The 15,718-nt window shown below is 45.5% G+C and overlaps 1 protein-coding gene across 1 annotated transcript; it reads right to left on the bottom strand.

The window, feature by feature from the left end:
* Positions 1 to 3,596: 3,596 nt before the first annotated feature.
* Positions 3,597 to 12,139, bottom strand: selenom (selenoprotein M). Its single transcript, XM_052032262.1, has 5 exons — positions 11,944 to 12,139; positions 11,775 to 11,810; positions 7,102 to 7,136; positions 6,528 to 6,606; positions 3,597 to 5,534 (listed from the first exon to the last, which is right to left on the bottom strand). The coding sequence occupies exons 1-5, from the start codon at positions 12,037 to 12,039 to the stop codon at positions 5,319 to 5,321; spliced, it is 462 nt and encodes a 153-aa protein (XP_051888222.1). The 5' UTR covers positions 12,040 to 12,139; the 3' UTR covers positions 3,597 to 5,318.
* Between the last annotated feature and the right edge of the window lie 3,579 nt (positions 12,140 to 15,718).

Below are 15,718 nucleotides of genomic sequence, written 5' to 3'. Positions count from 1 at the left end.
GGGGTGAACAAGACCTATTAGCCCTGAAGGCAGCTGCACATCGAGAATGTGGTTACAAAGGCACACAGGACACCAATCTTCATTGGCAGGGGCACAGTGTATCAGAGCAGGGATATTATTGTGCAACTATATAAAAGATTAGTTAGGACCCAGCTGGAGTACTGCGGCAGTTCTGGGCATCAGACTATAGGAAGGACGTGATTGCTCTGGAGAGGGCGCAGAGGAGATTCACCAGGACATTATCCAGGATGGAGCGTTTGGTTGTGAGCAGGGACTGGGCAGAGAGACTGGCTTTGTTTTCCTTGGAGCGGAGGAGGCTGAGGGAAACATGATCCAGGTACATAAAACAATGAGGGGCATGGTAGGGTGGATAATGAGGAACATTTTCCCACAGCGGGTGTAAGTTTAACGTCAGGATTAGTAGGTTTAGAGGGGATCTGAGGAAGAAAATTTTCACCCAGAGGGTGGATGGAATCTGCCTGAGGGGGTGGCGGAGATAGAGACTCTCACAACATTCAAGATGTATCCTGGTTTGCACTTGATTCACCAAGGGTGTAGAAGGCTATGGACCAAGTACAGGTAAATGGAATTAGAATAGAAAGGGACCCAATGGTTGGAATGCACACAGATGGCCTGTTTCTGTGCTGTATATCTCTTCCTGTCTGTCATTTCTCATACATTTATAAGTTGTGCAGTTTCTCTGTCTGTCTCCAGTGGAACACTCAATGCATTGTGATTTATTGCAGATTGGTCACTGAGTGACCATGGAGCTTTCACAACTAAACTCATATGCTCATACACAATGCAATATTACTGCACTGTGTAATATTTTCTGGTTTAACACTATTCAATTTGGAGTGAGATTTTCCGGCAGCTCTCACCAATAGACAACCAGGACTCCTGGTTTACTTTTCCCTTGAGATCAGAACATGGTGCTAGCCTACTACTCTGAGGGCTTTAACTCAGCACTAATCAGGGACCAAACATGTGATCATAAGAACATATGAAATAGGAGCAGGAATCAGCCATCTGGCCCGTCGAGCCTGCTCCGCCATTCAGTAAGATCATGGACTCAGATCCACCTAGCTGCCTTTCCCCATAATTCATAGTTCCCCTACTATGCAAAAACCTATCTAACTGCATCTTAAATATATTTAATGAGGTACTGCTTCCCTGTGCAGAGAATGCCACAGATTCACTACTCTCTGGGAAAAGCAGTTTCTCCTCATCTCCATCCTAAATCTATTTCCCCAAATCTTGAGGCTATGTCCCCCAGTCCTAGTCTCACCTACCAGTGGAAACAACTTTTCTGCCTCTATCTCATCTATCCCTTCCATAATTTTATATGTTTCTATAAGATCCCCCCTCATTCTTCTGAATTCCAGCAAGTATAGTCCCAGGTGACTCTCTCTCTCCTCATAGGCTAACTCCCTCATCTCCAGAATCAACCTGGTGAACCTCCTCTGCACCACCTCCAAAGCCAGTATATCGTTCCTCAAGTAAGGAGACCAGAACTGCACGCAGTACTCCAGGTGCGGCCTCACCAGTACCCTGTACAGTTGCAGCATAACCTCCCTACTCTTAAATTCGATCCCTCTAGCAATGAAGGCCAACATTCCATTTGCCGCCTTGATAACCTGTTGCACCTGCAAACCAACCTTTTGCAATTCCTGCACAAGCACTCCCAAGTCCCTCTGCACAACTGCATGCTGCAATTTTTCACCATTTAAATAATAATCTGATCTATTTTTCCTTCCAAAGTGGATGACCTCACATTTACCAACATCTTAATCCATCTGCAGACCCTTTCCCACTCACTTAACCTATCTATATCTCTCTGCAGACTCTCCACAACCTCTGCACAATTTGCTTTTCCATTCAATTTAGTGTCATCAGCAAACTTAGATACACTACACTCTGCCCCTCTTCCAAATCATTAATGTATATCATGAACAGTTGCAGGTCCAGCACCGACCCCTGCAGCAGCCCGCTCACCACTGATTGCCAACCAGAGAAACACCCATTTATCTCAACTCTCTGCCTTCAGTTGGTTAACCAATCCTCTATCCATGCTAATACATGACCCCCAACTCCATGCATCCTTATCTTATGGATAAGTCTTTTATGCGGCACCTTATGGAAAGCAAGTATTCAACATCCACCTGTTCCCCTCTATCCAATGCACTTATTATATCCTCAAAGAACTCCAGTAAGTTTGTCAAACAGAACCTGCGCTTCCTGAATCCATGCTGTGTCTGCCTGATGGAACCACTTCTATCCAGATGTCTCACTATTTCTTCAATGATAGCTTCAAGCATTTTCCTGACTACAGATGTTAAGATAACTGGCCTATAATTACCTGCCTTTTGCCTACATCCTTTCTTAAACAGTGGCGTGACATTCACTGTCTTTCAATCCACTGGGACCTGCCCAGACTCCAGAGGATTTTGGTAAATTATCACAAATGCCTCTACTATAACTTCCGTCATTTCCTTCAGTACCCTGGGATGCATCCCATCAGGAGCAGGGGACCGGTCTACCTTTAGGCCCACTAGTTTGCTCATCACTACCTCTTTACTGACAGTGAGTGTATCGAGGTCCTCACCTCCCATCGCATCCATAACATCTCCCTTTGGCATGTTAGACCTGTCCTCCACCGTGAAGACCAACACAAACTAGACTTTCAAGGCCTTAGCCATTTCCAAATAACCCAAAATTAATTCCCCTTTCTCATCGTCCAAGGGACCTACGTTCACTTTAGCCACCCTGTTCCGCTTTATATAATTATAAAACCTTTTACCATCTGTTTTTATATTTTGTGCTGGTTTACTTTCATAATCTATCCTCCCTTTCCTTATTGCTTGTTTAGTGGTTCTTTGTTGCTTTTTAAAGCCTTCCCAATCTTCCAGTTTCCTACTACTTTTGACGACTTTGTATGTACAAGCTTTTAGCTTGATTCCTTCTTTCATTTCTTTTAGTTATCCATGGCTGGCTCTCCCCACCCTTACTGTCCTTGCTTTTAACTGGAATATACTTTTGTTGAGCACCGTGAAAAATCTCTTTGAAAGTTTTCCTCAACTGTCCCTCCGTATAGCCTGTGTTCCCGGTCTATGCTAGCCACCTCCTTCCTCATCCCATTGTAGTCTCCCTTGTTCAGGCATAATACGCTGGTTTTAGATCAAACTATTGCACCCTCCATTTGTATGAGAAATACAATCATCAAACTGATCACTCTTTCCAAGAGGATCCCCAAGTACAAGATCGTTAATTTTACCTGTCTCATTGCACAGGACCAGATCCAGGATAGCATTTGCCCTTGTACAGTAGGTTCACTGACATGCTGTTCAAGAATGATCCTTCTCCCCGCACCATCTCTCCTGCTGGCTGAGTCCACTCACAAATGATCTCACTGAACCTCCTAGACTTTCATCAAAGAGAGCAGTTTCAAGCAGTCTCCCCTGGTTAATTGGAAGGTCAGCTGTGAGGGGGGGAAGCCTGTGAGGACAGGATTCTAAGAGTGTATTCCCTTCTCCAAAAATTCACACAGCTGCCATTGAATCAGACATTCACCCACAGCAGTAAACGGACAGTTTGTGTAGGAATTGTTGTATTTTATTGTGAACCAGGAACAGAAACCAACCTTGGACTGGTGGTGCCCTGCACGCCGTGCCTTTAGTCCTTGGGAACATTCTACCTCTGCTCTCAGCGTGATTACCTTTAAGCTGAGAGCTTCATTCAGTTCCCTTGAGAACAGGGGGCACTCGTGTACAAATGGCACCTACCCAGACTGAGGTGCCTGTCAAGTTTAGTCACATCGGGCAGGTTCAGAATGAACTGTGAAATAAAATGCAATATTTCTGGAACCTCAAAGTGCTATAGCATGTAAAGAAAAATTACAAGTTAAAACAGCAGAAACAAAATATGGCAGCTGCTGGAAATCCAAAATAAACAGAGATGTTTGACACGCTCAGCAGGCCATTTAAAAGATCATCGACCTGAAACATAGACAGATGTTGCCTGACCTGTTGAGTATTTCAAACATATTCTGCTTTTCTTGCAAGTTAAGAATGATTTGAATGGATCATAGATATCTGAGACTGGGCAGGAATCTCTTCTGTAGAACCTCGGTCAGCTAACAGCAAGGTCGACACATTCTCCATTAACATCTCAGTTACACATATTAACAAAAATCACTGATTGTAATTGAAAAAAATATTTGTTTCCATTTCCCTTCCCTTAAGTGGAATGCCAAGTTTAAAACCTAGAAGCAAAGTAAACAATGTTGCAGCTGAGGGTTTCACCTCTGGTATAGATACTGGTGAGCAGTTAAAGTGATGAAATGCCACATCTCTGTTCAAGGTCAGCCAACCCTCTATCCCCAGCACCGGGACGGGAGAGAAACAATATCTCCAGTAAAACAGCAATAAAACCCCTCTTCATTCTCTGAACAGAGCATTCCAGATATCTGGCCACTGGCAAATGATGTTTTACTGCGATCAAACGGTGAAAGGCCAGGAGTGGGTGCAGAAGGCATGAGGACCAAATATACACATTTCAGTCTCCAGCACCCCCTGTTGTCTACAAAGAGCCAAGAACTGCTGGCATTAGACCAGGTTGGAGGAAAAACTGAGTAAAACAATGTGGTGGCAGTAATAATCAGTAGACCCCACCCTCCCTTCACACCATTCACAGGTTTAATAGTCAGATCCTTACTTAGATATCCTGACTTTCATTTTCCAGCTATTTGTTCTTTCCTGGCCCAGAGCCCCTTACCGTTGCTTTTGTACAAGTGTAATTCCCACCTCCGAGAGCAGCTGGACAGTAAGATCTTCACAATCCAATCCTTCCCCAGTGTGCAGACAGTCTCCAGGGTGGTGCTCAGCATACGGAAAGCAGAGAGGCTACTACTAAGTGTGACACCCTGACCGTTAGCTAACTTTACACACATCAGGGCAGAAGCTGGGACCCTGCTAGTTTGAGGGGGGTATTTAGCCCCTAGAGTTGGGTATTTAGATTGCACACAGCAGATCATGGGGCATGGTCTGGGGAAGACTCCACGAAGCAATTAACCAGTTCTGCTGCTTGTGATAATTCCATGAACATCAACTGACCCCAGTAAACCAGCCAAACCGAATCCATCAACAGGAGGCTAGAGGCAATATGCCCATTAGTGGAAATTAAAAAGAAACAAGGTGTTGCTAGCAGACAGATAGTAATGAGAACTCAAGACTCAAACCAAAACAAGAACCATTAGATTTACAATTCACTTGTACCTGCCCTGTGATTAGGAGACAAAGCAATAACACTACAACAATCATCTACAGATCTTGCTTCAACTCATCAGACTCTTCCGATTTCTCAGTCACAACTTCTTGAAAGGGTTTGGCCACAGTTTGGCTGACAGGTTTTCCTGCCATTGGTGCATGGAGGAATTCGGGTGGCACTGGCGCATTGGGACTCTCCTTCTTATAAAATCCCAGTTTCAGCAGTAATTCGTTGATCTCTTTCCTGGTCATAGGCATAAGGTTAACTCGCTGTGGAGACAAGAAAAAGATTTGAATTGAAGGAAATTTGAGAATAATCAGGCTTATTAAGAACCACAAAGCACATACACAACTGCTGTATAGAGAAGCCACAGAATGCTGCTCAAGCTGAGTATTTTTTATATCCTGTTAATGACGTTTGCCTCTGGCAGCACACTGCTGGAACAGAATCTGGACTTTATTTTTAATTTAACCATTGCCGTAACGCCCAGGTGTGCATAACTCCGACACTGGGTTGCAAAAACAAACATGTTCCATTCACAAGCTGTTGCTCACTTAGATCAACAACAAAAAGAGAGGAAATATATAAATAATTGATTTCTTACATCCAGTTCCTGGTAAGCGTAGTTCAAGAGTATGAGCTCAGGATCCACTCCAGGGAAGTAAGTCAATGCCAGGTTGTGAATGTGGTAATTGGTCAAGAAATGTCATTCGGACCCACATGGATACCAGTGCGGGGAGATCCTCCTGTCGTGGGCTGGGTTGAGTTTCATCTGGTACCTGCCCCTGACTACTGGATTGTTCGTTTCTCCTCTTCTTCATGGGAAGCCTCAAATTACCATTCCAAAAGTCTCATCTCTCTTCAGGAATCTCTCTCTCCCTTTACCTGGTCTCCTGCCCACAGCTCACTTCATCCCACCATCTTTCAGCATCCGTACACTGGCATATTTATGCTCAACCAATGCATATCAGAGTGTCCCAGGTGGATCAGTTGTTTCACCCTGCAACTTATCAAGGGAGGTGCTGAGCTCTACAAACCAGGATTGATTGTAATGTGGTCATAAGTCTGAGTCCCCATGGGATGGAAAATTGGGAACGATGGGTTGATGGGGAGGATCCTAATCTGTGGTGAGTATTATTGGGCAAAGTAGGGGAAGCTAACCTTGTGTTGTACCCGACCAAAGTACAATCTGTGGCAACGTTATCCATACCCATCACAAAATGAAAAAAATCACAACAATGTCAAATTTGAGAAAATCTTACATCCAGTTCTTCAAGACTGTAGTTCAGCAGCAGGAGCTCAGGGGTCGCTCCTGGGATGTACTTCAACACCAAGTTGTGGCTTTAGCAGGAGGTCAGGAAAGTTTGAACCATCATGGACACAGACACTAGGTTCGCACAGGAACGATTTCTGGCCAAACCCCACCCCTTCTCACACTTTTGCCCAAAGATCAGCATCAGGAGAGACCAGATCATGAACACACTGACTAACTGACTAGCTGAACGACACCCCGTTTCAACTCCAGGGTCCGTTGAATTGTTTCATCTCAGCTAAGTTAGTGACGATACAACAGCCCACTCTCCCACCAATCAGAAACTTTCTCTTCAATCCACAGCCACTGCCTGTCTCGTCTCACTGGATGGACAGCCTGTTTCCCAAATTGGGCAGCTCAGAATGTACCAGACCTGGCTAATTACAGCAGGTGGCCAGCTTAATAAGTGGCACCTCTAATGGGCAAGGTGGGCCATGAGGACTAATATTTTCCCATTAGAGTCAAGTTATTAATATCTTTCTACTGTGGACTTTATAAGTATTCCTGGTTTCTCAAAAGGATACTAAAGAGGCAAGTCTTCCTGAACGAAAGCCTTCACCTGTGAACCAGAGGCAAAATAAAACAGAGCTCATTAGTTTCCAGCAAAATTAAGTCAATTTTTCACAAGAGAAACCCTTCTCTCCTCAAGGAAACTTCATTTAAAAATGAACAATTCTCTTACGTTTGATTCTTCTCTCTTCCAAAGTTAACATGAGGTGGTCTCTGGAACTTTCTGGAACTTTCTGTAACACATGACTGCAGTTGGCAACATGATGCAGTCCTTAGAGCAGCAGCAGCCTTGAAGTAACAAATCACTGTTCACAATCAGCACTGCACCCACAACAAGCTGCATCTCTGCAGTGTCTTAATACGGGCTGTAGAAGTGTGACAGTGGCTGCTACCTCACTAAGCTCAGGATCACATGGTTAACGATTCTCTGGATAGTAACAAATGCCTGTAGATACTTGCCAAACCGTGCTGGAATTGACCATCATGTTATTTCTGCAGCTCCTGAACCGGAGTGTTAGGTAAAACTTGGAATCAATGTACTGTACTTTATATTTGCTAATTATATAACTGAACTATATATTGGGGGGAAAATGGTGTTCTGTACCTATTTGTAACTGTTCTTTCATGCCATCAACACTACTGACGTTACAGGAGAGAGAAGTAATGATCACGTTACTGAAGCTAATCTTCCAGTCAACCTACCAGCTCCTCGCTGTCTGGCTGAGACCTGGTTCAATGATGTTGTTGAAATATCCTGGAGCCACTTTAACCCAGTGCTGTCAGAAAATTTTGCAAATTATAAATGTGGAACCCGCAACCAAAAATCCAGAGAAATGATCAGTGAATTAATTGTTGAATTAAAGAAACGTTGGCATGTTTCTACATTGTACTTTATGAGATCGATGTGTTCCTGACCTTGCCAATGAGTATGTTCAGGACAAGCTCTTCAGTACACTGGAGCTCACATCTGAAAGGTGTGTGAGGTTGTGGCGACCAGGGAAATGGCATCAGAAAATGGTGCAGGAAGCAGACACACGTGCAAGGTGTGAGGAAAGCAGTGCGGACAGTAACGATGGTATCTCCTTCGATGAGTCCAAGTCACAATCACATGGAATGTTCTCAATGGGCAAACCTCATGCCCTGTGAGTGTGGGAAGTGGCAAAACCTGTCATTGGCAGGGCAATGATTTAGCTCAACTGTATCCATTCAGAACAGTTTGATTGCTTTCTGTAACAAAGTAGGATGTGCCATGTTGCTCTGCAAAGGCAGACAAAACACAATGTGGATGATGGAGGTTCACAAGGATTCAGACGCAGGGAAACAATTCTGAACAAAGGGAGTGGGTTCTTTGTAAAGTAAAACAGTTTATAATCAGATTGTGGCAACCATGCCAATGGTTTCCTTTGAGCTCACTTCGACTTCCCCTGATTGTTCACCCGCACCCTTTCACCTAACCTTGGAAACTCACCGTGTCCGACCGTCACACCGTTATGATGAACGAGGATACCCAGGGGTACATTTGAACTGCATTGATGCCACAGGCGGTGGCCCAAATGTAATGAGGCAGGACTTTTAGGTAAAGGTGAATGGCCATAACTTAGAGACGGACATGGATACAGCTGCACAATGGAAGAGACAAAAAGTTCAGGAGAATCCCCTTAACTGACAGCAATATAGTGCTGTACACAACCTCAGATGATCTACTGATGACTAAGGAACTGCAGAACATTATTTGTCAAGAACCTTACATGGATTATTATGGAGGGCAGCCACAAAAATTTCAAAGATGCAATTAACATCAGAATTCCTGGCTCTCATGATGGATCAGAAAGGCAAAGCCCGGTGCATGTTGCTCCTGAAGGCATCAGGCTGCAGAACCAGCACTGAGGTCGCGTGCTGGTCCATCATTGTTGACTTCAGCCTCAACAAAAGGATATTCAATGCAAAATGTGAACCTAAGTGACACGAGTCCTACAGTAAACAACTCTGCTACAGAACATATTTGAAAAGGCAAAATACTATGAAAGGATGGCAGATGCAAAGGATTTATAACCCTTTAATTTCAATCTATTGAAGAGCCCAAAGAGACCCAACATTGTTCCAAACTGACAGGAGAACTGATTGCCTGGAATTTCTCAGAAGCAGACAAGTCAGTATCAACAGAGCAGTGAAATTCAGAGCTAATCATGATCTTTCAATCAACGTGACTGATGACACTCTGAAGGAAACTGCTGAAGAGGAGAATGAGAAGGAGATGGATGAGGATTCCAGCACAATTTTCCCCCCCTCAAGGGCTTTAAAGTTAAAGAGGATGCAAGCTCAGCTAAAGCAGGTGCAGAAGATGTAGAAAAGCATGAATGGGGCTCTACATTTGACCATTTCTATCCCAAGGGGTGAGGGGATTGCATAGTTAAAGGTTGCAAGTGTAGAAAGTCTGCAGCACTGGAAAGGAATACATCATCATTTGCTCATGTCAACCTTCAGGAAGCTGGTAATGGTGTGGATGAGGCTGCCTTCATACTTGGACATTGGTTTGAAATTCAAAACTGGGGTCCAATCATGAAAATCAGGCTAAACTTGGACAAAGACAATTTTTTTAGTAAAAAAAAGGAATGGTGGTCCCAATCATGACTCCCAAAGTGAGCTGGAAGAAAAACCTATTGTAGAACATCGGGGAGACAGAGGAAATGGAGCCAAATAGAAATTCAGGTAAATCCTGAAGGGATTTCCAAATGAAGGGCAGCATGTGAAACTTTGGTCATACCAGCACATTTATGTAGAGTTAGAATATCCAACGATTTGGTTAAATCTGTAATTGTATTGTATATACGTAAATAATCTTCCGTCTTGTCTTTTAAAGAAGGGATGCAATGTAGCATATTTAGTACTGGCTGTAAAAGGATAACTTTAAAGTTGTTCCTTTTTAAGCACGGGGTCTTGTGATAGATTGCTCCGAGCTGCAACAATTGTTTGCTGAGGCTCCTTGGAGAAGTCTTCGGAATAAATAAACAGTAACATTGTTGCTGGAGACTTCTGCAGCAGTTTCTTCAGTTCCTCATCCGCAAGATCACAAAAAGAACACAGGCATTACAAACCCACACATGAAATAATCCTCTCAACTTCTTGCAGAGTTGCTGGGATCTCAAAAGATAGAATGGCACATTGAGAATGTATTTACTTTGTGAAGATATCTAACGTTGGACTTCTGAGAATGGCCTTTAAATAGAAGTGGGCAGCAATCACCAATGAACATGAATTTAAAATGAAACTCTGAGGTATAGGAACAATTTTTGCCTTGTGTTTTTCATGGAATGGCTGTCACAGAATCTTGTTTCAATATGCCTTGCTCCAATTATACAGGGCCCTGGTGAGACTGTACCTGGAACGTTCTGTAGTCTGATCTCTCTACCCAAGGAAAGATATACTTGAGGCTTAAGGGAATGTAGCAAAGTTCATCAGATTGATTCGTGAGATGGGGAATTTGTCCTACAATGATCGATTAAGCACACTGGGCCTGTACTCTCAAGTTCAGGAGAATAAGAGCTGATCTCAGTGAAGCTCAGAGAATTCTTAGGATCCTGAGAGAGTAGATGTGGAGTTGATGTTTCTCCTGACTGGGATGTCTAGAACCTGATGTCTCTGCCTCAATATTAGGGATTGGCTCTTCAAGACTAAGATCAGAAGAAACTTCTTCTCCCAGAGATAGGTGAATCTTTGCAATTCACTACCCTAAAGACTCAGAGAGAGAAAGAGAGAGAGAGACAGACAGACAGACCATCATCCAATATTGGGATTTGTGTGAACCCTATTTGTAATTTTGTTTTTTTTAATGTAAATGAAGAAAATGAGGGTACAAAGTATTAAACAAGCCCCAGAGACTAATTCCCAAAGTCTTTCCAATCGAGGCAAGACCAGCAAAGTGTGTACTAATGATTCATCGAACCAGCGAGAGAGAAGTCTGGATCAATCACAGAATCCTTCACCAATTGGGTAGGACTAATCACTTCTGTAAGAGGTCTGGGGTGCCTCAGGTTAGTGAAAGTTGGTTATCCGATCTCCATCTGTACCCTGGAGTGTAGCAATTAACCCTTTTTTACCTGGGCCTCTTTTCCTTGTGTGTAGTAAGATTCTTCATCTCCCACGTTCCCCCTCCCCCCCCCCCCCCCCCCCCCACCCCGACGGTAAACCCAGCAAGAAGCAGGTTTGCAATGCTCCCTACCTCACTGGGATCTTTATTTAAAACAAGTAAAACAGTTTATAATCAGATTGTGGCAACCATGCCAATGGTTTCCTTTGAGCTCACTTCGACCTCCCCGATTATTCACCCGCACCCTTTCGCCTAACCCCCGAACGCACCGTATCCGACCGTCAGTGCCCGCATCGCATCCCCGCTCGCTCGTCACCTGCCGCACGCAACCAGGAGGCGCGTCTGACCTGAGCCGCAAGCGGGGTGCTCGCTGGCTGGTCGACCCAAGCCCGAAACAACAGCTATTTAAACATCTCATTCATTAAAACCAGCCGCGTCCGTGAGCTCGATGCCTTGAAGCAGCGAAAGGATTTGGACCCGGGAGCCGTCCCGTTGCTGGGAGGAAGAGTTGGAACAAAAGAGATGTTCAGCTCTCCCTGTTGCAGAGTCCACAGGAGACCTCGGCTATTTTTTTGGAAGTAATTGAGTGGGGTGGCTTACCTCTGTGAGGACTGTCAACTGTCACCCTCCGCAGGTCTGAAAAACGGAGAAAAGCAATGACAGCCTTGAATCATTAGGGTCTGACACGGTGACACAGAGCGGGTGTCCCGTGTGTCCGGGCTACCCCGCCCGGTGGTCCCACCGCTCCACAATCACCCTCCGCCTTTACCTCCACTCTGCCCCGGGCCAGTCCCGGCGGCTTCTCCAAGTCGAGTTTGTAACCGGACGCCGCCTGAAACAGACCGAGCAGGGCGACGATGAGCATGGTGGCGAGGCTGGCTGACCGACTGACCGACCGACCGCCGGCTCTCCCGCCAACGCTGCTCCGCCGGGCTGTACGCCCTCCTATAAACACCGCTGCCACGTCAGTCAGTGGGCTGCGGGCGGCCGGGGGGCTGAGCCCAGGAGGCGGGGACTCTGTGGGCGAAATGGGAGACACTCGGGGCGGTGTCAGCGAGGCGAGGCTCCGTGAGACAGCGGGGAACATCCCGCTCCGTCTCCCACCCACCCGCTGCTCTGCAGAGAGGTTCCCCGCCACTGGATGAGTTGACGTTCTCGCTAAACTCACTTCAGCAAAACTCAGTTAAAACCTTGGCTCTTGTCGATGAAAAGGCACTGAATGGTTCAGCAGTTTGCTTTTGGTTTTCTTCCCTGAACCTGCGGGTTACCATTGACCAGAGGGAACAACCAATAAACACTGTGGCCGCTAGAAAATCGCCTCTTGACCCCCACCCCAAACCCTCCCCACAAACCCTGCCCCCAAACCCTCCCCACTCCCAAACACCGTCCCCGCCAAACCCTCCCCCCACCCCCAAACCCTCCCCCAAACCCTCCCTATCCCCAAACCCTCCCAACTCTTCCCCCAAACCCTCCCTACCCCCAAACCCTCCCAACCCTCCCCACCCCCTCCCAAACCCTCCCCATCACCCACAGGCCAGGAGTGTGATGCAGTGCTCTCCACTTGCCTGGATGAGTGCAGCTGCAAGACTCCAGAAACTCAACACCGTCCAGAACAAGGCAGGCGATTGTTCCCTGTTCCCCACCCTAAACATTCAATCCCCTCACCACCAGCTGTAGCAAGGGTCACCTCCAAACTGCACCTCCCAGGGCAAGGGCTGTTGTGTCTGAATGTGTGTATCTATGTATGTGTGTGTGTGTGTGTGTGTGTGTGTGTGTGTGTGTACATACCTGCCTGCAATTGAGGGAATGCCTACCTGCTGGGTGTACCTGCACATATGCTCACCTTTCTGTGTGACCATCAATACCCCTGCAGCAGAGCTTGGTCTCCTATTGTCTTGGTACCCCTTTCCCCTATCCACTGGGCCAAGGCTTTGCTCTGTCGAAGCCTGTGTGGAGCTGGTGTGCTACAGCTACCCCGTATTAAAAGAAACCACATATGGGCAACTTCCACTCCATGATATCAAGTCTGTGAACTGGAATATCAGGACTGGAACATCTCTCTGTTATAATACCTAGGGAACTCTAAATGTTAGAATCAGGTTTATTATCACTGACGTATGCTGTGAAATTTGTTGTTTTGCGGCAGCAATGCAGTGTAAGACATAAAGATTACTATAAGTTGCAAAAATAAATAAATAGTGCAAAAGAGGAATAACAAGGAGCTGTTCATGGGATCATGGACCTTCCAGAAATCTGATGGCAGAGGGGAAGAAGTTGTTCCTAAGTCGTTGAGTGTGGGTCTTCAGGCTCCTGTACCTCCTCCCTGATGGTAGTAATGAGAAGAGGGCATGTCCCGGATGGTGAGGGTCCTTAATGATGGATGCTGCCTTCTTAAGGCACCACCTCTTGGAGATGTCCTTGATGGCAGAGATGGTTGTGCCCATGATGGAGCTGGCTGAGTCTACAGCCCCCTGCAGCCTCTTTCTATCCTGCACATTGTAGTCTCCATACCAAGCAGAGATGCAACCAGTCAGACCCAATAATGTGGATGAACTCATCCAAGAGAGAGAGGCAGCCAAAACCTGTTGGATAGATCACTTCAAAGACCTCAATCTACTTTGAAGAGACTGGATGCCAGCTCTCCAATATCTCAAAATGCCTTGGAATAAATCATGATCCCACTACTGAATATTGTCTCTCAGGCAGTCACTGACCTCACTTTATTTGGTGATCCTCCCTTTACACCTCCACCGTCACAGTTCCCGTTCCTGCACAGCTCACTTCTACCTCCTACCCAAGGTCCACAGGCAGGATTGCTCTGCTCCAGCCTATCTTGCTTCAGGTTCATTGTTTCAACTTGTTCCTGTCCCACAGAACTTATGTTTTCCTTCCCTGACACTATTATTTTTCCTCTCATCTAATCTTTTCCCACTTATGTCCATGACATCTCTGATACTTTCCACCACTCTATCGGTTTCTAGTTTCCTGGTCCCAGCCAGCTCAGCTTCACCACAGACTTCCAATCCCTCGACACACCCATCCCATACTACGATAGTTGGAGGACCCTTCAATTCTTCCTTGAGCAGAGACCCAACCAGCCCCCTCCATCACCCCCCCTCCTTTACCTGCCTGAAAGTTTCATCACTTTTGTTGCCAATTTCCATCCTGCACTCCCTTCAACATGATCCATCTCTGACTCTTCCCCTTCTCAACTACTGTCTCAATCTCAGGGGATATATTAACAATTAATACCCATTGTAAACTTAGGGACTCCCACAGCTACCTTGGTTACACTTCCTCGCACTCTGCTTCCTGTAAGGATTCCATTCCATTGCCCCAGTTCCTCAGTCTCTGTTTTATCAGCTCTGTTGGCAACACTTTCCACACCGTGCTTGGAGATATTTTCCTTTATCTTTAACTAGGGCATCCTCTCCACCATGGGTGACCAGCTCTCAAATGAATCTATTTAATTTTATTCCTTTCTGCTCCTTCCCTCTTTCCTCACAGCCAGAGAAAGGATAGAACTCTGCTTGTTTCACAGGCCGCACGTTCAACAATCATTCTCCGTAATTTCTGCCACCTTTAACATGAAGCCACCTCCAGACACATCTTTCCTTTCCCGCCCTCCCTTTCAGCATCCCAAAGGGACTGTTCCCTTTTCGTCTCTTCTGTCCCACTCTTCAACCTTCATCAACACCCTCTCTCCATTTCATAGCACTTTCCAAAGCAGCCATAGGACATGCAGCATTCTGTATTATATCTTGTAGTCCCACCTTCTGGGGACCCAAACATTCCTTCCAGGTGAAGCAGCAACTCACCTTATACTTCTTACAATTGAGTCCATTGCATTTGGTGCTCAAGATATGGTCTCCTCCACATTGGAGAAACCAAAGGTAGACTGGGTGAGCATTTAAGTCCATAAAGGTGACCCTGAGTTTAATCCCATTGCTCACCTGACCCCTCACTCTATGGCCCCACATAATGCTCTAAAGAAGCCCAATGCAAGCTTGTGACACAGCACCTTATCCACCACCTTGCCATGTTACAACCTTCAGAAATCAACATTGAATTGAACAATTTCAGATAACCATCCTTTTCAGTTTGCATTAGAACTGATAGATTCCAATGAAAGGTTATCAAATTATGAAGTTAACTCTGTTCTTCTCTCGCCATAGATTCTGCTTCACCTGCTGAGTATTTCTTGCATTTTCTATTTTTTTCAAAGAAACACTGGTGTTAAATTTCAAGGTCAAACAACATGTTCAGTTCTGTCCAGTAGTGATGTTACATTTTGTGCAATTGTAAAGGCAACATACCACAGACAATGAAGCAATGTAAGGTTAAATGTGGGGGTTGAAAGAAGAGGAGTTTGGGTCAGGGACTTGAAGAAAATGTGCAGTTTGACTAGAAACAATGAATAAACTTTCAATGATCTAATAGGGTTCAACAGTGGAAAGGGTGAGCAGCTTCAAGTTCCTGGGTGTCAACATCTCAGAGGATCTATCCTGGGCCCAACACACTGATGCAATCATGAAGAAGGCACG

This window comes from Pristis pectinata, chromosome 17 (assembly GCF_009764475.1).
Source record: "Pristis pectinata isolate sPriPec2 chromosome 17, sPriPec2.1.pri, whole genome shotgun sequence".
NCBI lineage: Eukaryota > Metazoa > Chordata > Chondrichthyes > Rhinopristiformes > Pristidae > Pristis > Pristis pectinata.
This window is presented reverse-complemented; position numbering and strand designations above follow the sequence as displayed.